Source organism: Mandrillus leucophaeus, unplaced genomic scaffold (genome assembly GCF_000951045.1).
Source record: "Mandrillus leucophaeus isolate KB7577 unplaced genomic scaffold, Mleu.le_1.0 Scaffold442, whole genome shotgun sequence".
Classification (NCBI taxonomy): domain Eukaryota; kingdom Metazoa; phylum Chordata; class Mammalia; order Primates; family Cercopithecidae; genus Mandrillus; species Mandrillus leucophaeus.
Genome location: NW_012104721.1, coordinates 1,323,116 through 1,345,243, shown reverse-complemented (window position 1 = coordinate 1,345,243; position 22,128 = coordinate 1,323,116). Strand labels below are relative to the sequence as shown.

Sequence of the window (22,128 nt, the reverse complement as noted above, 5' to 3'; positions counted from 1 at the left end):
CCCGCGCGCGACCCGCGCGACAAGCGCGACAAGGCGGTCCACGAGCGCGGCCACTGGAACAACAAGGTTGAGTTCGTGCTGAGCGTGGCCGGGGAGATCATTGGGCTGGGCAACGTGTGGCGCTTCCCCTACCTGTGCTACAAGAACGGAGGAGGTGAGGTGATAGGGAGGAGAAGGGGAGGTGGCGCCACCCGCCCGGTGGGGGCGGGGAACCAGGGGCTAGCGCGAGACCCCCTCCCGCGCCTGCGTGGAGCGGAACCCGAGCGGAGAACCTCGACTCCCGGCACCTGGCGCGTGAGCTCGTCCGGAGCGCGGCCCACCTGTGCCAGTGCGCACGCGCACGTGCCAATTCGCACCTGAGGGTTCCACCGGCCAGCGCGGGGACTTGCCCGCGTTCTGTCCTCAGCGTGAGATGCAGAGCGAGGCCAGGGAGCCCTTGCTTTGGTTACGCGCCCTGATGTTTCAGGCACTTGGCCCCTTTGAGCCTCAGCTTTCCTAACTGGGGAAAAAGGCCTGTGGAGAAGGGACTCCTGATGATCAAAGTGGTCTCAGTCTTTGCGCGCTTACTGAAGTGCCGAGCACCTTTGACCTATATCATCTCATCTCATCCTCTCGGTCACTTTCGTAGGCAGGGGTCTACCCATTTTGCAGATGAGGACACTGAGGGTCAGAGAAGTCTCACTCGACCAAAAATAAAGATGGGATTCTGATGTCAAAGGCCTTGTTTTAAACTGGAACTGGACTCATCACAGGGAGAACTTTTAGGCGAGGCATTGCTCGATGGTTTCCTGCCTAGTCTTTCGTCTACTCTTAAGCCCATTTTAGGGCCACTATTTGGGGCCCCTCTGGTGGAAGAATTGGCAACAAACAGTTTATTTTACGGGTCTGAGAGTCACCCACGACAAACAGCAACACTGGTTTAATGCTGATGCTCTGCTGTAGAGATGTAGAAGGGCAGAGGGAAAGGATGGTGACGAGAGAGTCCTTTCTAGTGACAGCCTCTCAAAGTCAGTTTGACAAAAGATGCAGCAGCGAATCCGTAACTCTCCCAGCTCAGGGAAGGGGCTCCAGCCTTCAGGACCCCCTCCTGTCATATCAGCAGGACAGCTGGGCTGGTCCATGGCAAGGGATCTTATAAAACCTCCTTCGGTGGCACAGTTTCTCCAAGGAAGAGCCTGTATCTGTATATTCCCTCTTCTCTTTCCTGTGCCCCTGCCCCTCCAGCAAATTCCCAAACCCCAGCGAAGGTGGCTCAGAAGTTGGCTGGCAGGGACCGCGTTGTCTGAGCAGAGCAGGACTTCCTGTGCGAGCAGCTGCCGGGAGAGCGAGAAGGGTACTGCTTGGCCCAGGCCCTTTCTTTGGGGACATTCATCCTGAAGGCACAGGCTGCTCCAAGCCTGCTCTGCACTGGTAATGAAGTGGCCGCCGGTGTTGATGGCTTGGCAAGGGAGAGAGAGGGAGTGGACTTGGAGACCCCCAACGTGCCCTGTGCTCTCGGCTCTGAATCCCGCCTCTCTTTGCAGATTCAGCGTTTGTAAACTGCGTCCACTTGGAAACCTGTGGAAATCTAGGGTAGTCCCCGGGCCCAATTTTTTTTACCTTTTTTTTTTCCATACAGGAAATGTTGTGCCCAAACAAAAAGCATTCCTAAAAGCAGAAAACAGGGTAAATTGGGTTAATTACAAATTCTGTCACAGATTTTTTTTTTCTTAAAAAAAAGGATTGTAGTGAGTAAAGTTTTTAAAATGAGTCATTTTTTTTTCTTCTGATTTGTCAAGAGTTTCCATGAGATGCATAGATCTCCTGGTTTGATTGAGTTTATTATCCTAAGGATTAGTAGCTTTGTGAATACACAGGTCAAAAGGCTTTCCGAAAGTGTCATACGTTATACGTTAGATTCTAGAGGTTTCACAGGTAAATAACAGCATGTTAGGGGACCTGCTGCAACTGATTTTAATCACTTAGATTTAGATTCAGTAAACAGATCCTCTTATCTCCTTTTCCACACTTTTTGCTTTCTAATGTAGTTGGGATATCTGCTTCTCAACTGTTTACCTTTTAAAAAACGTCCATTCTGCCCTCCTTATAGATCCCAACAATAGTTTAAAGTATTTATTTCCCAATATGAAACTTTAAATTAGCTGCTTGCCCAGAAAAGCTAATACACTTTCAAACGCTGATAGATATGGTCCTGCTATCAGGATTGATCAAAATTGTTGCTATTAATCCTTGCAGTTAAGGAGACTTCATTTAGCAAAAAGCACTTTCAGTTAAAGCCTTCATTTGTGAGATCAGATGGTAGCAAATAGCATGTGTTTCCATGCTTTGTTATTAGACAGGAGGGACAGAATGAGGGATTTGGAAAAATCCCCATTCTGGGTGTAATAGTTCATGCTCACCTCAGTTATTTAATTTGTTTCACAGAAAGACCCAGGCAATGGGTATTGTGTTTCAAATGGAAACACTAATGCTTAGGGTAGTCTCTTCCTGGACCAATTCAAAGCCAGCCTTTGCTAGATAGATTCTTTTTGCAGACTCCTTGCAAGTTGACACCACACCTGGGCCTCATGTGTAGGGGTACTTAATTCTTTGAGGCCTGATATTGTTCATTGTATAATTCCCTGAGAATGCTCTTTATGACAAAGATTGTTTGCAGGTCACTTCCAAAGTAAGAGGGAGGGGTGCCCCTCACCTGGTCTGTTGAGGTCACTTTAAAATGAAAAAGGGTGCAACATTCAGGGAAGGAATGAATTTGACCCATGCTGGAGGATGAGATGTAATTTTTTTTTAATGAGCCAATGAAACAATTTCTTTTACATTATCATCTTAGCTGCATTACAATTCTATGAGGGAAGCAGTGCAGATGTTAAAAACTGAAGCTCCATTTTACAGATGGAGAAGTTGAGGCTTGGAGATGTAAGGTGGACTCACATAAACCTAGCCCTGTTTTCTGACTCTGGTCCTCATAATGGGAACTTGAACTCAAGTTCAAAGAACATCATGTCTGGCCTGTAGTAGGTGTTTATTAAAGAGTTCTTGTGCCAAGTATGAAACGGCAGGGACAGTTTTCATCTCATTCCTTTGCATCCTTACAGGGGCATTCCTGATTCCCTACGTGGTGTTTTTTATTTGCTGTGGAATTCCTGTTTTTTTCCTGGAGACAGCTCTGGGGCAGTTCACAAGTGAAGGTGGCATTACGTGTTGGAGGAAAGTTTGCCCTTTATTTGAAGGTATGTGTTGAGTTAATGAGAAAATAAAATTTTGCACAGGGAATGTAAACTGCAAAGGCAGATTGTTTTGAAAAGATAGACTCAAGTTGCTTCCTTTCTTTTGTCCCTTCAGGCATTGGCTATGCAACGCAGGTGATTGAGGCCCATCTGAATGTGTACTACATCATCATCCTGGCATGGGCCATTTTTTACCTGAGCAACTGCTTCACTACTGAGCTACCCTGGGCTACCTGTGGGCATGAGTGGAACACAGGTATGGCCCCATGGAGGTCTCTCTGCTGGTCCTGCTGGGTGACCTGGGATTGGGGTTTGTTTGTGCCCTCCAGGCCAGTCCTGGTCCCTGGCCTCTCATCAAGAGTCTAGTTTTCTAGGGTAGTCTTGCTGAAACAGGGGTCAGCTCTGCACCTGTTCTGGTACGTTCTGTGAGTTGCAGCCCTAAAGGCTGAGCTGAGCATTGGCCCGTAGACTGGCATGGTTAGGAGAATGGAGATGTTCTGTCTTCTGTCAAATGCAGAGACTGAACCCTTTGGGGGTAGCATGGGGGTGTGAGGAAGAACACTAGACTTAGACTTAGGGGACTAGGGCTCCAATACCAGTCTTGCCTCTAGTGTCAAGTTTTCCCCTGTAAAACTGGGGTTAGACCAGATCAAGGGCTGCAGACAGAGGACCTACAGGCCAACCAGGCTTTAGATCAGTGAATGGCAAACTTAAAAAATGGATTTGGTTGCCAAAATTTAGAAAGTTGGAAGACTTCACCTGAAAAATTCAGGTTTCCAGCCTATCTTAAAAACTTAAACAATCTGGTGACACCAGACCCACTTTCCTGCTTGACAGCAGTGGCTACAGCCAAAAGGTGGCTATTGCCTTCAATGACAAATCTGTCATTGAGTTACCACAAACCCCACCCAGCTCACTTTATTCATTTACTTTATCAATCCAACCCAGCTGACATTTGAATTTAACCCCCAACCCCACTCCTGCTGGAATGGATAATCTTTTAGATTATTTTTGATTCCGATATATTCTTTGTTTTTCCATATATCCTCCTATTAGCATTGAGTTTGATAATCCAAGGAAGGCATTTCCCTGCCCAATCCCTGTCTAAGCTGGCCATACTCACAGAAGACATCGCTAATCAATTGTAGCACTCTTTCCTTCTCAGTCTAGTCTTGGCCTTAGAACCCTTCTCCAATAGTGCTCCAGACAGCTGCTGCCTTTTGACTGGAATTGGCACACACACTTTGACCTGTTCACCATCCATATGATAACCTGTGTTAGATTGTGTCTGGAAGTGGCCTGCCATCCTGAGGGCTGAGATCCAGTAAGATTGGGTAGGATGTTGGTGACCAGTAGAAGGAACCGCAGGTGGTAGACCTAGAGATGCTGCAGTGTGGCTTCTAGCCCTATGCAATGCCTGACTCTGCCCTACTCCCCTACTCCCCCAACCCCTGGCTGTTGCATTTTGTGGAGCTTTTGCTGTTTCTCTCTTTAGGGCCCTAGTTTTTAACCTTCCTTTGGCCAGGGAACTCATAGAAATGTTTATCAAACTATAATTCAAGGACATTTTCTTGGAGGCCTGTGAGTCCTCTAGGATAATATAATTGTGTGTACTTATTTTGAGGATACTCTAAAAATATGCACATGTTCTGGATGGTCTGAGCAAACACCTTATAACTGAGGACAGTCAGGAGGTTCCAGTGGCTTACTTTATGCATGTTTGTAATTTAAGATGCATTCGTGGCAGATAGAATGATGGTGGCCAAGGGTAAAAGACCAGAAAGATTTAATTCATAAATAGAGCATTATTACTAAGTGAAGTCCAGTTGAGAATGCAACACACCATGGGAATGAAAGTTTTGCAGAAGTGTAACCAGAGGAAAATGGTGTAATCAAATCTCAAATAGTTCATGGAGGAATAAACCACCTGAACTCAACAGATTCTGCTTCTTATGTGTCAGTTTCATTTTTCTGTTGGGAAAGCAATATAATTTTACCAAATGGCATTATCCTATGCATCTATTTTCTGTTATCACTTTAAATTGTGTTGGTTCTGTAGTTTGCTTGGTATTTCATTTATACATTTGATTTGGCTTTTATAATTGTATGAATACTACAATCACAAAGACTTTATAACTCATTGTTTATTTGTACGTGGTTAAATATTTTAATAAAAATAACTGGTCAACTTGGGTGTCCAAGAAATTTTTTTTTTAATCTAGGAAGAAAAAAAGAATTGAGAAATCCTATTTTAGGGAATCTGATAAAAGTCAAGGTCTCCTCTCTCCAGAAAAAGGCACAGGACACATTCAGAAATCTTGCTTATAATTTCAGGTTTCCAGGCTCCTCTCAAGCCTGACTGAGGACCCACAGACCACCTCCTTTCAGAACATAGGTAGCGCTTGCCAAGAGGATCAACAAGCAGGCAGACAATCTGGATTTTCCCCAGTGGACTGCAAACCTCTTTCTTCAAATGGTTTGCAATCCCCTTTCTCTAAAGGTGTGTGAACACTTGCAATGTGTGAACCATCACATATAGGAGGTGATTCCTGCCTGCAGAGATTACAGATGTGATTTGGAGCATTCATACGTATGTGAGATGGAAGACATGCAAGAGTGAAGCCAACCAGGCACCTGCTTCGTGCTGGCCATGGTGCAGGGTGCAGGGGCCTCTGAGGTGAATGGATACAGGAGGCCTTGCCCTTGGGGAGCTCATGGTCTGGTGCCCCAGGTGTCTCTAAACAGAGGGACATGGGTCCCATGGTGGTGGACTTTTCTGGGCAATACCCATGGCAAAGTAGATGGAGCCCTGGCTGGAGTTTATTTCAGTTCTATCCACAACTGGTCAGTGACTTTATATAGGAGGAAAATGGTATAGGTGGGGGTCCCTTGACATTTCTGAACCTTAGATTCTTCTTCCTCAAAATAAAGGGAGTTGGAGCAGGTGATTCCTTGGAGGGTCTTTGAATTCTTGCTTTCTTAGATTTCAGGGGAGGGAGGTTGGGGAAGCCCTCCTGGAGGGAAGGGTTAAGGCCCAGGGGCACTGGGCCTTGAAGGATGAATACTAGGTTGCTTTTACTTGAGATTAAATCTCCCTGGGACATCAAATTTCATGAAATGAGAAGAGGCATTCAGTAAATCCTTTCTGATTGACTGGATCGAGTGAGGGAATGATGAAGAAACCAGGGATTCTTGACATATGTTGGCTCACACCATTTCCTCCAATCATCACATTTTGATGAGACAGCTGTGGCATTAGCCCCTTTTCACATAAAGTAAAACAGTCTCAGCTGCATTACTGCCCCAAGGTCACCATGCATGATCCATTCGTTTAGTCCTTCTATTCCACTAGAGCCCTTCAGCCAGACAACTAAATGCTACTGATGGGCCTCAGACAGGGAAGTGGAAAAAAGAAAAGAAGATTTGGGAACAAGGGTAGAGGAGATGGTTTGATAGGGAGTGTTGGTTGGGAATGGGAGAGAGAAGGTCCCCTTCCCCATAAACTTTTCCTCCTGTTCTAATCAGTCCAAACCTCTTAACTGTTTGTAAAATATTGATTTTCCCCAATGCCCTTTGACGCATGTTTACTTGGAGCGGCTACATGAAAATGCCTAGTTGCACATCCTAAATGTTTTTCAGGATTCAGCTTTCATGGAGGTTAATTTTCTTCTATTTCTTGTCTGTTTCCACTGTAGAGAATTGTGTGGAGTTCCAGAAACTGAATGTGAGCAACTACAGCCATGTGTCTCTGCAGAATGCCACCTCCCCCGTCATGGAGTTTTGGGAGTAAGTGGAGAAGAACTTGTCTCCTTTGGCCTATGGGGGCTCTGTCCTGGTTCTGCTCACTTGGTCTTGCCCGTATTCCTGGAAAAAGCCTGATCCTTCATTCCAGCCTGGCACTTCCTGGCTTCTGTGAGCATTCGACGGCTTCGGAAGCAAGAGTGCACATCTTCAGAGGTTTCCCAAAGGGGCAGCTGAGAGAAATGTTTTCTTGTTCTTTGATAACATGTCAGCGTGCATAGTTGCTTATTAGGGCAGGAAGTGCTTAGTGAAAGGATAGACAGTTTAAAAATTCATTTTGAGCAAAAGAAGAGATGCAGCCTGTTTGCAATAAGCTAAGTCAAGAGTGTATTTAGCCTGGAAAGCGTAGATCTCTAGGGGGGATGGATTAGCTTTCTTTCAGTAGCTGAATTGTCATATGGAAAGGAAGGAGATCAACTTTAATGGATAGAGATTATAAAGAAGCAGGTTTTAAATGTGCGTAGGGAAGAGCTTGGTCTCACAGCATTGCATTGTCTGAAAGTACTTCAGAAGGTTGTGAGCACCTGTCCCTGGAAGTTGACCAGTATAGGGTTGCCAATCATTGTTGGGGGTGTGTCTGAATCCACTGAAATTGTAAGTAGTACTTGTGTGGATGGGCATTTTCCCAGAAATTGGCCTAGTTTTATCAGAGTTCCAAAGGATCTGTGACCCTCACAGGTCTGCCGAGTGTGGTTGTGTACACTGCACACTGAACAACCCAAGGGGTCATAATTTACATTATGAAATATACATTCCAGAATTGTGTGGTGCCCGACCTGTATAACCATACGCAGTGGCCCTGACTTGCAAGTTTGTTATAAAGGTAGAAGGATCCCTTGCCCCAGGTATTGGAGAGAAGTTTCCTGTATGGGTCAAAGGCTGGACTAAATGCTTTCTGAAGCTTTGCAATCTAAAAAGTCCTGGCTTCATTGAAGAAGCCTCCATTACTCTGATGATGATTAATAGTAGTGTATGTGTGTGTGGTGGGGCAGTGATTTATGAGTGATTTTTATTCTCTTCCCAGATACCATTCATCTCCTGCCCTCTCTAGAGGTCATTATGCTGAATTTAGATTTACCACTCTCATGTACATCTTTATACTGGCGTATATATATCCCAAATAGCACCTAGGTATTTCTTGCATATTTTTCAAATTTTATGTTACTAGTATCTATTACTTACATTTTCTATAACAACTTTATTTCTTTTCTCAATATTGGTTCTTAGATGTATCCATATTGGCACATGTAGCTTTGGTTCTTTCATTTTTCTACCAGAGTATTTCATTGTATGAATGGCCTATATTGTATTTATCCAGGTCCTCTGATGGGCATTTAGACTATTGCCCATTTCTCACTATTATTAAGTACACTGAGTAAAAATGTCTAGTCTGTTCTTCCTTGAGTGGAATTGCTGGGTTGTGGCATACATGCGTTGTCGGTTTTATCATATAATGTAAAATTGCTTTAGAAAGAAATTAATCTAGGCCAGGCATGGAGGCTCACCTCTGTAATCCCAGCACTTTGGAAGGCCTAGGTGAGCGGATCACCTGAGGTCAGGAGTTTGAGGCCAGCCTGGCCAACATGGTGAAACCCTGTCTTTGCTAAAAATACAAAAATTAGCTGGGTGTGGTGGTTCATGCCTGTAATCCCATCTACTCAGGAGGTTGAGGCAGGAGAATCGCTTGAATATGGAAGGGGAAGGTTGCAGTGAGCTGAGATCACGCCACTGCACTCTAGCCTGGGCGACAGAGCGAGACTCTGTCTCAAAAAAAAAAAAAAAAAAAAATTAATCTAATACACTCCAAGCAAGAGTTTGTGAGAATTTCTATAGCTTCACATTTTGGACAGCACTTGGTCTGTTCAGTTTTTGTTTTGCCAGTGTAATGGGCATTAAATGATATCTTAATTCACATTTCTGTGATTACTTGTGAGGTTAAGCACCCTTTCATGTTTTGTTTTGTTGTCTGTTTTTTGCTATTTGATTTCTGTACCTGTGAACTTCAGGTTTATATTATTTTCTATTTGGATTGTTTGTCTTTTCTTACAGATAGAAATTGTTGATACATTCTAGATATTATCTTTTCCCAGTGTGTGGCTTTTCTTTGTTATTTATGGTATACCGAAGTTTCCATTTTACTGAAGTCGAATTTGTCAATTTTTCTTCTGGGTTTGCAGAGTTGGTGTCTTATTTAAGATATATTTCCCTACCCCAAAGTTGAAAAAATTTTCCATAGTTTCTTCTAAGAGTTTTACAGTTTTTTGGGTTTTTTTTTTCACATTTAGGAGTATAATCCATCTGGAATTTTATGTTTTTAATGTTGTTTTAGGTAGAAATCCAGGTTTTAATGGATAAATAACCTATTTTCCCAGCAGGAGTTACTGATCATTCATTCTTGTCTGATTTGTAGTGCCATCTTCTACACATAATTTCCTTTAAGCACAAGTCTGTGTTTGGGCTCTCTGTTCTGTTCCATTGGTCTCTTTGTCTCTGTGCCCATACCACACCTATAGTTTTTTTGTAAGCCTTGAGCCTGTAAGGCAAGTCTCTCACTTGTTCTTTTCCAAAATTGTTTTAGTCTTCTAAATGAATGTCAGAATCAGTTTGTTGAATTAAACAAGAACAGCAATTAAAAAAAAACTCTGTGAGAGTTTTGATTAAAAGTCTATTGAACTCATGGGTTAATTTGAGAAAATTTGACATCTTTATGATCCAACCTCTCTGTCTATGGACATGGTATAGCTAGTTCTCCATTTGTTTACATCTTTTAAAGTGCTTTATAGAGTAGTGCTACTTAAATGTGGTCTACAGAGTAGCAGTATTTTAATCACCTGGTTACCTACCCCAGGCCTACTGAATCATAGTCTCAAATCCATCAGATTTGTACTTGAAAGGAGACTTCTGTGCTGGGTGGGCCTTTGTGGTCTTTCCCAGTCTCATTGGGCTGAGGTTTCCTGGAAGAATGTCAGAGACTTGTATTGGACCTGCACATTTGGGGTTCTGCAGAACAGTTTCTGTGCTCCTTTAGAGAATTCACCCTGAAACTCCAGACTGGACAAGGTCTCTGTGTTAGTTACTGTTGTTTTTGCACCATTCATTTCCTTTGTAACATATATGGAAAACCTTAATTAAATCATTATTTGTATAATATTTGTTCGTTGTCTATATTCCCCAACAGGCAATCATGAAGCGGCACCTTGTCTGGTTTTACTCATCATTGCCAGGCTATGGAAGGCCCTCTGTGAATATTTATAGACTAGATGGACGGATGAGGAAGGCAGACAGGCAGGCAATATGTCCTAGAAAATACTATATGAGAAGAGTCAAAGTGGGCTCTGGCAAGAACACATGCTGTCATTAAGCCTCTCACCCAACAGCATTGATTAATTCCAGGACCCCTTTGCAATATCCATATTATCCATTTATTTGGACACCAAGGGCAGGCAAGGGCAGTTTGTCTGCATGCTCATCAGTATGGACCATCCTGCCAGCTACTTGGTTACTCAAGATGAAAGTTCATGAGAAAATGAACCCATGGTTCTAGTTTTCTATTCAGATTGCATCTCTGTCTGTATCATCCATGCAGTGTTGAATCCTGTATCCTAAAAGTACTCAAATACTAGTGGGACACACACCCCTTCATACAATTATGCTTTTGTCAGACACCTCTAATTCTTCTTTACCCCTGAGCTGAGATTGGAATATAGAGATTGTGTGAGATGTTCATATCATCCTATGAAAAGCTTTTGAGCCATCTAAGTTTGAGAAGGGATGAAAGCTGTGTCCTTCAGTGAGAATATCCATTTACCTTTGCTGAACCCAAATTCCCAAACTTATTTTCCTATGGACTAAATTAGAATCCCTTCCCTCTCTCTGACCCTGCCCCAGTGTACTCCACCCCCTGAATGCTCGCATTCCGCTAAATGCAGTCTGGGAAACATTTTGCTAGGAATAAGTTCTTCCTTAAATTCAGCCAAAAGTTGATTTCTGGGGCTCTGATATAGCATACCTAATTGCTTTTCTGTGTGACAGCACTCTTCAAGTATTGGATCAAGCTTCCTCAAAAACATTTCTTCATCTCTCTTTGTTGTTTCCTTGTGTGTCTGGTTTCATGGGATCCTGTTGTCCTTTTCATACTGCCTCCAACTCCAGGGACTTCAGTGAAGGCCACATTGCTCAAAGTAGACTGCCTAGGCTGTCTGTTATTATAGTTCATTCATTTGACAAACATCTGAGCTCCTGGTACACATAAGAAAGACACGGTGTCTTATTTAGGGGAAGCAAAGATGGAAGATGAGGTTCTAGTCTCTGGAAGCAGAGGTGAGACAAGCCCACAGATAACCTTAAAATCATTTACAGGGCACTACTTCTCTGCCTGCATCTGGCCATGGCTTTGCCTTGGCCATGGGCACCTGGCCTGCCCACCCCCATCTTGAAGTGTCAATTCCCTTTTCAGATGTAATTAAATTTGCTGGCTTAGCCCATGAGAGAAGCTCGGGCCCTAGATCAGTCCTGGATTCTGACTCTTATGGGGGGTCCTACAGGGCCAGGGCTGCTTGTCTTCCTAATGTCAGGCTTCAAAATTAGGCCACCCTCGTTTCCCTTAGTAACCCATTATGCATCTGGCATCCGTGCATTTATCTAAATGTGTCTGCAGTTCTAAATTTTGAGCCTGTACCCTCTGGTGGGATTGAATGCTATTTAGTGCATAACCAATATTGTGGCATCAGATGGACATTGATTCATCTTCACTTCCCTTTCTCAAGCCTCCAAGTCCTGTTAGTCCAGGGTTGGGGGAGCAACTCCGTTCTTGCTATGTATACAACCAAAATTGTTTTTGCGCAGCGTCCATTCAGCAAGCACATGTTGAGCACATATTGTGTGCTGGGCCCAAATTAAGCTCTAAGGGTATTCAGTTCTATTTATTCAGAAGGATGAGGCCTTATTTTTCTGGTTTATCTTCACTGGAGGAGTTTTGTTTTTAGTGTTTATTTTTGAGTCACGTGGATATTTTAATTGATTTTCTTTGGACATGAGATTTGGGATCAGAGGAACTAGAGTGAAGGTTGGTTCTTTCTGTGGGACTGGGGTGACTCCCTGCCTCTTTCCCAGGCCTGTCTTCCCCTCTGCACATTACTCTCCTCCACACTGGCCTTCTTTCTGTCCTTCTTTCTGTATATTCGGACATACGGGCCTTGTCCCAGGGTCAGTCTCTTGGCTTTTGCTTTTCCTTTTGCTAGAAGATTTCTCACCAGATCCTGTGTGTCTGGCTCCTTCTTACCATTGAATCTTAATTCAAATGTCAATGTCATATGGGGAGCCCTCCTTGACCATGCCCATGGAATCTGCACCCCAGTCCCTCTCAACCCCATCACTCTTTCTTAATGCCCCATCACTCTTTCTTAATAGTTCTTATATTATCTGAAATCCTTGTATATTTATTTGATTATTCTGTCTTTCTCCATCAGAATTTAAGTTCCATGCTGGCAAGGACGATATCTGTTTTGTTCATTATTGTCTTGCCAGCACATTTTAGGTGCTCAATAAATATTTGTTGAAATGAATGAATGGAAGAGTGAATGAATGAATGTTTCTTACCCCCTTGGATCTCAGTGTCCACATCTGTAAATTGGAAATGACGATAACACCTACCTGAACACCCACCTGCAAGGCTGAGATGAAGATTGAATGAATGAGACTTCTCCTGTAAGAAGCCCAGCCCATCTTAAGCTCTTTGGAAAGGTTTTAATATGTAAATAGATTTTTGCAATTGGTTCTCCCATATGTGAAATGGGGTTAACTCTGTTCCTTGCCTTACCAACCTCTCCGGGCTGCTGTGAGGATTAAATGAGATAACACATTCTGAGAACTTTGATGGGTCATAAGTGGGGTGCCTGTGTTAGTTCTGGCTACTGGAGGCACAGGGTTCCTTCCAGCCCCATCTCTACAGGTACAGAGTCATGGTTGGGCCCAAGCTGCCAAGGCCTATGCACAGTTGGTCTGTTTGCCTACAATAGCCTTCCTGCCTCCTGATTCAGCATCAGAAGTGCCCTTCAGACCCTTTCCTAGGTCAGCACTGCATGCTGTGTGGCAACATCCTGTTCTGCTAGTTTGGATTACCTGGCCCCACCATACCCCCAACACATCACCCCATAGCTAAAGTGCAGATTTCAGTGGCAAGTTCTAGAGCCCAGTTTAAGCAGCTGCCCCTTCCACCTGTCAGGTGTGTGACCCTGATTAACCTGTAGAGCCTCTGTCTGCTCCTCTGAAAACGGGATGACATATGGTAAACGTACCCACCCCGCTGTCAAGAGCATGGAATGAGATGATGCTTACAAAACTCCTAGCATGTGGTAAGTGCTAATAAATAGTAGCTGTTTTTACACAGGAGACTTTATCCAGATCTCTACAAGTCTGTGTGGATTCTTTTTAAGATTCTTTAGAGAGGGCTTATCAAGCAAGGCCTTGTTTTCCCCTCACAGTAGGCATGGTGAGCTTTCTCAGTGCATTTTTTCTTCACTTAATTGTTCTTTTGACATTTTTCTAAGTAAATACTGGGTGCTGGACATCTTATAAGTAGCCAGAAAGATGAGGAGGACACTGGCTCTCCCTGAAGAAGCACATAGCCTGGCAGGGGAAGCTGGGAAGTAGGGGAAAAAAAAAAAAGAGTTTTTGAATTACGAGGTAACAGATATATCTGTAGGAGGCTTGCAGAGCGAGGCTGGGGAAACCTGGATACCTGGACTTTGGGGAAGGCTACATGGAGTTGGTGATACTTTAGCTGGGTTTTGCAGGATGAATAGAAGTTCTTGTGGTTGGCTATGGAGTGAGTAAGTGACATACCAGGTGGAGAGAATAAAAAAAGCAAGAGTGCAGAGATCTGAAGTTGTGTGTTGCAGCTTATGGATTTTACCCACAATGCTACTGCATTTAGATCCTAGGGGCTAAGGGTAGACTTTACTGAAGAGCAGGCAGGGGCCAGAGCATCTATGCACTTACAGGTCTTTATTGAGCACCTACTATATGTCAGGTCTCATTGCAGGTTCTGGAATGCAACATGAACAAAACAAAAACTCATCCTTACGGATCTGAGAGCACCAATAACCAAATAAGCAGAAAATATTGGATTAAGCTGAGTTCAGTTTCCTGAAGAAAAAGTCAGCAGAGTTAGAGGGCAGAAAGTGTCCGAGGGACAGCGAAGGCTTCTCTGAGGAGGTGGCATGTCAGTCAGGGAACTGAGAGAAGTGAGGGAGCAAGCTGTGTGGAGGTCCCAGGAGCTACAGGACCGAGGGAGCAGCGGGGGTGGTGACCCCATAGTGGGAGGCTCTTTGGGGAATGGCAAGGCAGTCAAAGAGCCTGGAGACGAGCATGAAGGGCCTCTGTACACTTCTAAAGGGTTTGCAGTGATTCTGTGGGATGCCTGCAAATGTTCTATTCTTAGAGTTGTGTAATCAGGCCTGAGGATAAGGCAGCCTCCCCAGGCTGCGGGTGGAGGCCATGGATGTGGTCCAGGTGCAGGAACCTAAGGCTCCTTCCTGCGGAGGTGGAAGCTGGGTGGTGGTGCCCTGCACTGTTGGGAAAGACAGGGTAGAAGCAGTCTTGCCATGCTTGCCCATAGAATACACTGAAGGGAGTAAGAGAACGGTCTCTCTGATGTATTAATTCCTCCATAGCCTCCCACTTGCTGTGAGGTCTTCTAACCTCATGCGTCCTCAGCGAACTTGTTCTGATGCAGGCAGATGGGCAGCTCTTAATCTGCCTGAACTCTCAAGGCCCCATTTTTTTTTCTAAACAACAGCAACAGAAGCCAATTTAGCAATAACCTGCAGCGCTGGGGCTGCACATAAGTTTTGTCCCCAAATCCTACTTCTGAAAGTTTATTCGCGATATGACCTCACTAGTTACATAGAACCTGCGCATGTCCTCAGCAGCACTGTATATGATAGTTAAAAACGACATGTAAAATGTTCTTAAATATGATACCAATTAGATAAAATTATACAACTGCTAAAAAAGAATTAGGCAGAAAATGTGTTGACACAGAGAAGCTAACAGTAAGTGAAAAAGGTGAGTTGTAGAATGTTGTGTATGATATCGTATGTAATACATGTGTTGTATATGCCTTTATAACCATAAACCATGTCTGGAAGTATACATAAGAAACTATTAACAGATTACCCAGGAGTGGGACTTGGGGGCAAGTGAGGTTATAGAGAGAGGCTTACTTTTTGCTTTGTACTTTTTTGTATTATTTAAATTAGAAACAAAACTAGGAACATGATTTCATAATTTAAAAAATAGGAGCCACAGGGTTAGTGAATAAGCTGCTATTTATCATAATGAACCCTCCTGTTTGTGTAACAAATCCCATTTACAGTAGTTTGTAGGCAGACATTGTGAAGAAACTAGTAGTTCTTTCTTTCTCCTATATGTGCCTACAGGCCCACAGAGATATCTAGCCCTGAAAAGTAAAATGAAGCTTGCTTTCTGAATGCTTCATCATTTACTGTTTCCTTCCAGTGAATGGAAGATTGTAACACAAAGGGGAGTTTGTAGGCAGACGTTGAGAAGAAGCTAGTAGAAGCTTCCACCTTGTTAATCTTTATGTATTTATTTGTTTAGTTACCATTTGTCTTGATATTAGTTCATTTAATTTTTTAAATGAACTAATGCCTGTAATGCAGGCAGAAGAAAAAAAATTCAATTTTACCATTAACTAAACATAATTTTGGAAACGCTGAGGGATTTCCCAGAACCTAAAACCAGCTTCTTGGCTCCTAGTGGCCCCAAGCAGCCCTGGTGCCCCAAACCCACCAACCAGCTGCCCCACAGAGGATCTCTTCTCTCAAGGAGAGGGCCGTTATTACTCCTCCCCACCAGGGAGGCGCTGGGGATCCTCGGTTAGGGTTTGGGGGAACAGGAAGAGGTCCCATTGAGGACACATACCAGACTTGTGCTGAGTAGAGGCTTAGGCCACATGCAGTACTCTCAGGAGATTCACCAATTCACCAAAGCAAACCCAGATCGACACTTTGTTGCCCTAACAGGGTGTTGTGACCTTCTTGTTTTAATTGTTGAATATTTAACTGATGTTAAAAATGGTGATTATTGGCCGGGCGCAGTGGATCACGCCTGTAATCCCAGCACTTTGGGAGGCCGAGGCAGGCAGATCACGAGGTCAGGAGATCGAGATCATCCTGGCTAACATGATGAAACCCCGTCTCTACTAAAAATACAAAATATTAGCCAGGTGTGGTGGTAGTGGGCGCCTGTAGTCCCAGCTACTCAGGAGGCTGAGGCAGGAGAATGGCGTGAACCCAGGAGGCGGAGCTTGCAGTGAGCTGAGATCGTGCCACTGCACTCCAGCCTGGGCAACAGAGCCAGACTCCATCTCAAAAAAAAAAGTGATTATTGTTGTAAGCAGTGAAAACACAATAGACATATAAATGGGATACGTTGGTATGTCAGATTAAATATAACCTATAAATGTGTCTCCCCTAGCCCTTTTCCCTAAGAGAGAACTCTGTTCACAGTTGAGTCTCCTCCTGCCCATATTTCCCTGTACTCTTGGTACCACTCCTCTTACTCTCCTTTTTGCGCTGTCTGTCAAAGCATACAAGTTCCCAGGTTCAGAAATTTAATTCTCCTCTTCCGTCGGTTCCCTTTCATAGAAACAGGTTTTCCAGTGGACATTTGATTTCTTTAGTGCAAGAGTGATCTGTGTCCTTTTTTGTAGAAAATGTAGGAAGTAGGTTTAAGTAAAAGAAGAAAATACAGCATACAACAGGATTTGGGTTTCCAAGCTGCTGAAGTAGGGAGGGGCATGCCAAGTCTGCAATTTCACTCCCTTGTCCCCAGCCAGACCCACCCTGGTGGCCATCCCTGAAGCAAGAGCCAGGACCCCTATCTGCCAGGCACCAAGAAGCACTTCTCCACTGCCAATTAAGTTTTTTTTTTTTTTTTTTTCTTGAGACAGAGTTTCGCTCTTGTCGCCCAGCCTGGAGTGCAATGGTACAATCTCAGCTCACTGCAACCTCCACCTCCTGGGTTCAACCAATTCTCCCACCTCAACCTCCCACGTAGCTGGGGTTACAGGCACTCGCCACCACACCTAGCTATGTTTGTATTTTTAGTAGAGTTGGGGTTTCACCATGTTGGCCAGGCTGGTCTCAAACTCCTGACGTCAGATAATCCACCCACCTTGGCCTCCCAAAGTGCTGGGATTACAGGCATGAGGCACCAAGCCTGGCCCACTGCCAATTAAGTGTAAGGGGTGGAGGCCTGAGGGAGAACCCAAGGTCTGTTTGCCTTAAACCATCAATGCCAGGGATGGCCTTCTGCCCAGAACACCTCCCCAGAAGGACCAATTAATGCTTCTAGTGATGACACCATCCGAATACTATACTGAAAGCCCTTCAGCCGAGAATCAAGGTTCTGCTTGTATGCACAGTTGTTGAAACGCTATTTAAAAGTGCCGTGCTGTGGTGTGGTGTGGGGACCTAGAGACTTGGGCTTTGGCGCCAGAAAGCAAGAATTTGAATCCTGCTGCTTCCACTTGTTGCTTAAATCTCTCTGCAATTCACTGTCTTTGTCTGCAAAATGGGAATAATTGTTGTTATAGCACTACTAGTAGTAATTGGGCTTAATAAATACTGAATAGCTGTGGTCGCCTGTTATTATTAGTTCTTGATCATTACAGTAAACATATTTGTGTATAAAATTAGCCAGATGGGTATTTGTATTTTTCACACTAGATGTCTTACAGTATAGAACAGGAAGCAGCAACTTACTGAACTGCAAGAGTTTTGTATGAGGTTCTTTCTACATCCTGATGGGTGCAATAGAGAAAAGGAAGTCACATTTGGTTACTAAGCACCTACTGTATACCCTGGCCCTGCACAGGGCCCTCTAAGCACATGACCTCATTTAACCCATCCACCCCGGTTATAAATGATGTGGTATCAGTATCTGAGTTCTCATCTCACACGGGGGATTCTGAGGACATGAGATACTAAGGGACCTGACCAAAATGCCTCTCATGGTGGGCCAGAGCCCGAGCTGGTCTGAAACCCAGCCACCTGCATCTCTCCGCCGTTCCAGGCTTCTTCCTGTGTGTGAAATATGGTCAGCTGCCTGCTTTATCCCAGGTGCAGAGTTGGACTGCTGTATGCCGCCTCTCTGCAGCCCCATGGATTCAGGCTCTGGAAAGAAGTTTTTTTTGTTTGTTTTTTTGTTCTTTGTTTTTCAGCAGATGGGGAATATATTTGATAGGAAAAGGGAGGAAGGGATGAAGGAAGAAACTCATGAGGAAGTTATCAACTGATGCTGGCCTCTAGTGTGTGATATGTGGCCCTCCAGCCAGTGGCACAAGGCACTGATGAGTGAATGATTTAATTCAGGGTCAGGAGCAGAATAACTTGACTAGGTTGTTTTTAATAAAACAATGAGGAAGTATATAAAACTCTCCAGGGTCACACATGCACACCCAAACACACACATCCCTTGCTTGTGCTTTGCACTCTTCTCACTAAGGGGCAGATGGAAGACATGCAGGATGGGGGAGAAGCACCAGAGCTGGGGCAACGTGACCTTTTCATTTAGGAATTGGGACCCTGAGCAGGTAATGCCGAAGCTCAAGATTCCTCCTCTGTAGAACGGGTGTAAATAGACAGCACTTAAAAGTGCAGTTGGCGTGAAGTGAGCTGTGGACAGTGTGACATTGCCGGTCAGCGGTAACTCCTCACAATCCAGTTCCCTTCCACAGACCTCCCATCCTCACTTTCATTTTAGAGCTGAGGTGGATGAAGTGACATTCCAAAAACAGGTGACCACCTGTGGTCTCCCAGTGGGATACGCCCAGACTGGGACCAGACATCCACTCCCCGCTCTGACCTCCTTGTGCAGGGCTGCTCCTGAGGCTCTCATGCCTATCCTGGCCACCACCCATCCAGGGCACACAGTGGCTTCTTGCAATCCTTAATGCAGACCACTTCGGAGGGGCCAGGGCACAGATGGGCCAGCTTTGAGCTTCTGGCTGCTCCTGAATGCAGATTTGCTTCCCCTTGGGCACGTGTGGGGAACCTGTGGGGCAGCAGTGACCTGAGTGGCATTTTTGAGCTGCTTGAGTCCTGGGAGGAGGAATAAGGGGCAGGAATCTGAGGACCCGGACCCCCGCTGTGGGGTGGGGGAGGCCCTTCCTGCCACCTGGGATCCACGTTCTGCAAGTGCGAATGGCTGCGTTATGACCTGTGGTGGATTCCTCACAGCTGCAGCAGCTCCTCTGTCTCTCACCTTCCCCTTATGCACTCTGCCTCGTGACCTTCAGGACCTGTGTTCACTTCTCCCTGTGAGGCCTAAGTTTTGAGGCATTTCCCTGGGTTCCTGCTCCTCTGGAAAGTCCCCACTTCTAGATTCACTTTCCTCCCTGTACTCTCTCCTGCTGCCGTCAGTCTCACCCTCCAGCCACAGAGGGGCAGCACAGGCATTAAACTTGGGATCAAGGAACAGGTTCAAGACCAGGCTCTGCTACCTACCGGTTATGTGATCTTGGACAAGGTAGCTATTTCTGTGGAGCCTGAGTTTCCTCTGAACAATGGGTGTGCAAGATAACACACGAAAGTGCCTGACACGCCTTCCCAAGTGTGTGTTCTCCAGGATGTTAGGAAGTATTGCTTTGGAAAAGCAGAAACAGGGATGGGAGAGGGGAGCCCTTCCTTCTTAACTTTTTAGAAAGTTTATTGTAGTTTACATGCCATAAAATGCACTCCTCTTAAGTGTACAGTTTTGAGTAAATTTACCAAGTGTGAAGCCCTCACCACGATACAAGTTTAGAGTGTTTCTATCCCCCGAATAAGAGCTCTCTGCCCATTCACCATTAATCTCCATTCCCACTTCCAAGCAACACTCAGCTATTTTTTTTATCTCTGTGAATTTGCCTTGTTCAGACATTGCATATAAATGGAACCATACAACTTGTGGTCTTTTGTGATTGGTTTCTTTCGTGTAGCATAACACTTTCAAGGTTTATCTATGTTGTAGCATGAATCAGTACTTCATTCCTTTTTGTAGCTATATAAAATACTGTTGCATGGATAGACCATATTTTGTGTATCCATTCATCAGTTGATGAACATTTGGATTGTTTCTACCTTGGGTTATTACAAAAAATGCTGCCATGAACATTTGTGTACAAATTTTTGTTTGAACATATGTTTATTCTCTTGGGCTTATATCCAGGAGTGAAATTGTTGGGTTTTGTGTTTAACTTTTTAAGAAAATGCCAAACTGCTTTCCAAAGTGGCTGAACTATTTTGCATTCCCACCAGTAATATATCAGGGTTCCATTTCTTCACATCTTCACCAACATTTGTTGTTGTCTGACTTTTTGATTATAGCTATCCTAGTAGGTGTGAAGTGGTATGTCTTGTGGTTTTAATTTTCATTTCAATGAGGAACACTTCTCAATAAATTTGAGAAACATTGAGTTAGATAAAGCTATGCAAATGTTGTTTCAGGACTTCTCAGAGCCTTTAATATTCTGCTAAGCAATGAACATCTCTAAGAAACTCTAGTGTGCAGTAGTTTCTCAAATGAGAGCCCAGCCTGACCTGGGAACTCAGGACATTGGAGGATTAGTGTTCTTTGGGAAGCATTAGCCTAGGACAGGGGTCAGCAAACTACTGGCCAAATCTCAGCTGCTGCCTGTTTTTGTAAATAAAGTTTTATTGGAAGAAAGCCACACCCATTCATTTACAAATGACATGTGGTTGCTTTCACCCTGCAGGAATAGAGAATAGTTCGGACAGAGACTGTATGCCTTGCCCTTTACAGAAAAAGCTTGCTGAGCTCTGGCCTAGAAGTCCCTGGTACACAGTGAGGTGCTCTTTTGCTTAGCGTGAATGGCAGAAGGGGCTGGTCCTGGGGTTGGGGTGGGGACCAAGGAAGCACTTGTGAGGCTTAGTGTTATTTGAGCTGGTGCTTGAAGGATGGTTAGAATATAGATAGCTGGGGAGAATTGGGAAGGATGTTCCCAGCTGAGGGAATCATGGGAGTGAATGCTGCAATGTGAGGAAGTGCAGGATGTTTGGGGACTGATGGAGTCTGGTGTGTGGACAGAGAGTAGGATTTTGCAGGGACAGAGGGAATTGGAGAGGTAGCTCCAGTCCCCTTAGGCCTATGTCGGTCCCTGATTGCACTCCCTGGCTCCCCAGGGTCCTGGCTCCACTGACACCCATAATCACACAATTCCCCGTCTTTCCCAAGACAGGGCAGTGATTCTGAGCTCTGCCTCTGACATTGAACCGATATGGCTTCAAGATCTGTCCCCACTTTCTGGGCATGTCACCTGCCTGAGCCACACTTTCCTTATCTGTAGAGTGGGAATAATAGCTGTCCTCGCCTGAGAAGATGCAGAGAAGGTCAGATCAGATTTTACACATGGCATGGTGAGCAGGTGCGAAATGCAAGCTGTAACTATCCTTGTTGATACCTTTATACCCCTAGACAGTAAGTTCCCTAAGGTGGAACAGCCTGCTTATTCATCACTGTAGCGTGGACTGAATGAGTGTGTGATGCAGAGGCCTGAAATTCCTGCAGAGGAGGCCTGGCTGAGTCCCTGGCTTGGTTTAGGGGCCCCTGCTGTGGACTCTGTCGGAGTCCCCCGTGAATGTGGAGAGTGCAGGGGACTGTACTTCTTTCTTCCTGGAGAAGTGAGAGCAGACTCCCCAAGGCAGTGGCCAGCTCCCCGGCAGGGGCCAGGAAAGCACATTTGTTTTGGTGATGGGCCTTTTTTGGTTTGTGTGTTTGTTGCTTTGGGAGACCAGCAGGGCTATTTATAGCTCAGCCCCTCAGCGCCAGCTTTTAGGGCGGTCTCCAGGGCCCTGGCAGCACTTTCCTCGGTGGCAGGTTAAAGAAAGGTGATCTGTTTGCCGGCTCCGTGCGCGACATGAAGATGAGGCCACCCCAGGCTGGGCTGGGAGCTGTTCCCACGTGGCCCTCCTGGGTGCCAGGCTGGAGGGAGTTCTGCTCCAGCTCTGCTCTCCGTGCAAACCAGCCCTTGTGCTGGGAGCCGGAAGCTTCAGGTGGGACGCTGTTTCCTTCT

General features: G+C 44.9%; 1 protein-coding gene across 1 annotated transcript in view; it reads left to right on the top strand.

Annotated features, from left to right (window-relative positions):
• Window positions 1–22,128, top strand: part of SLC6A11 (solute carrier family 6 (neurotransmitter transporter), member 11) — a gene marked incomplete at its 5' end in the record, with an annotated part of 123,462 nt that continues 101,334 nt past the window's right edge. Inside the window, 4 exons of the mRNA XM_011994147.1 lie at window positions 1–154; window positions 3,096–3,230; window positions 3,343–3,483; window positions 6,923–7,013. Coding sequence (XP_011849537.1) covers window positions 1–154; window positions 3,096–3,230; window positions 3,343–3,483; window positions 6,923–7,013 — 521 coding nt within the window. The remainder of the gene's footprint in view (window positions 155–3,095; window positions 3,231–3,342; window positions 3,484–6,922; window positions 7,014–22,128) is intronic.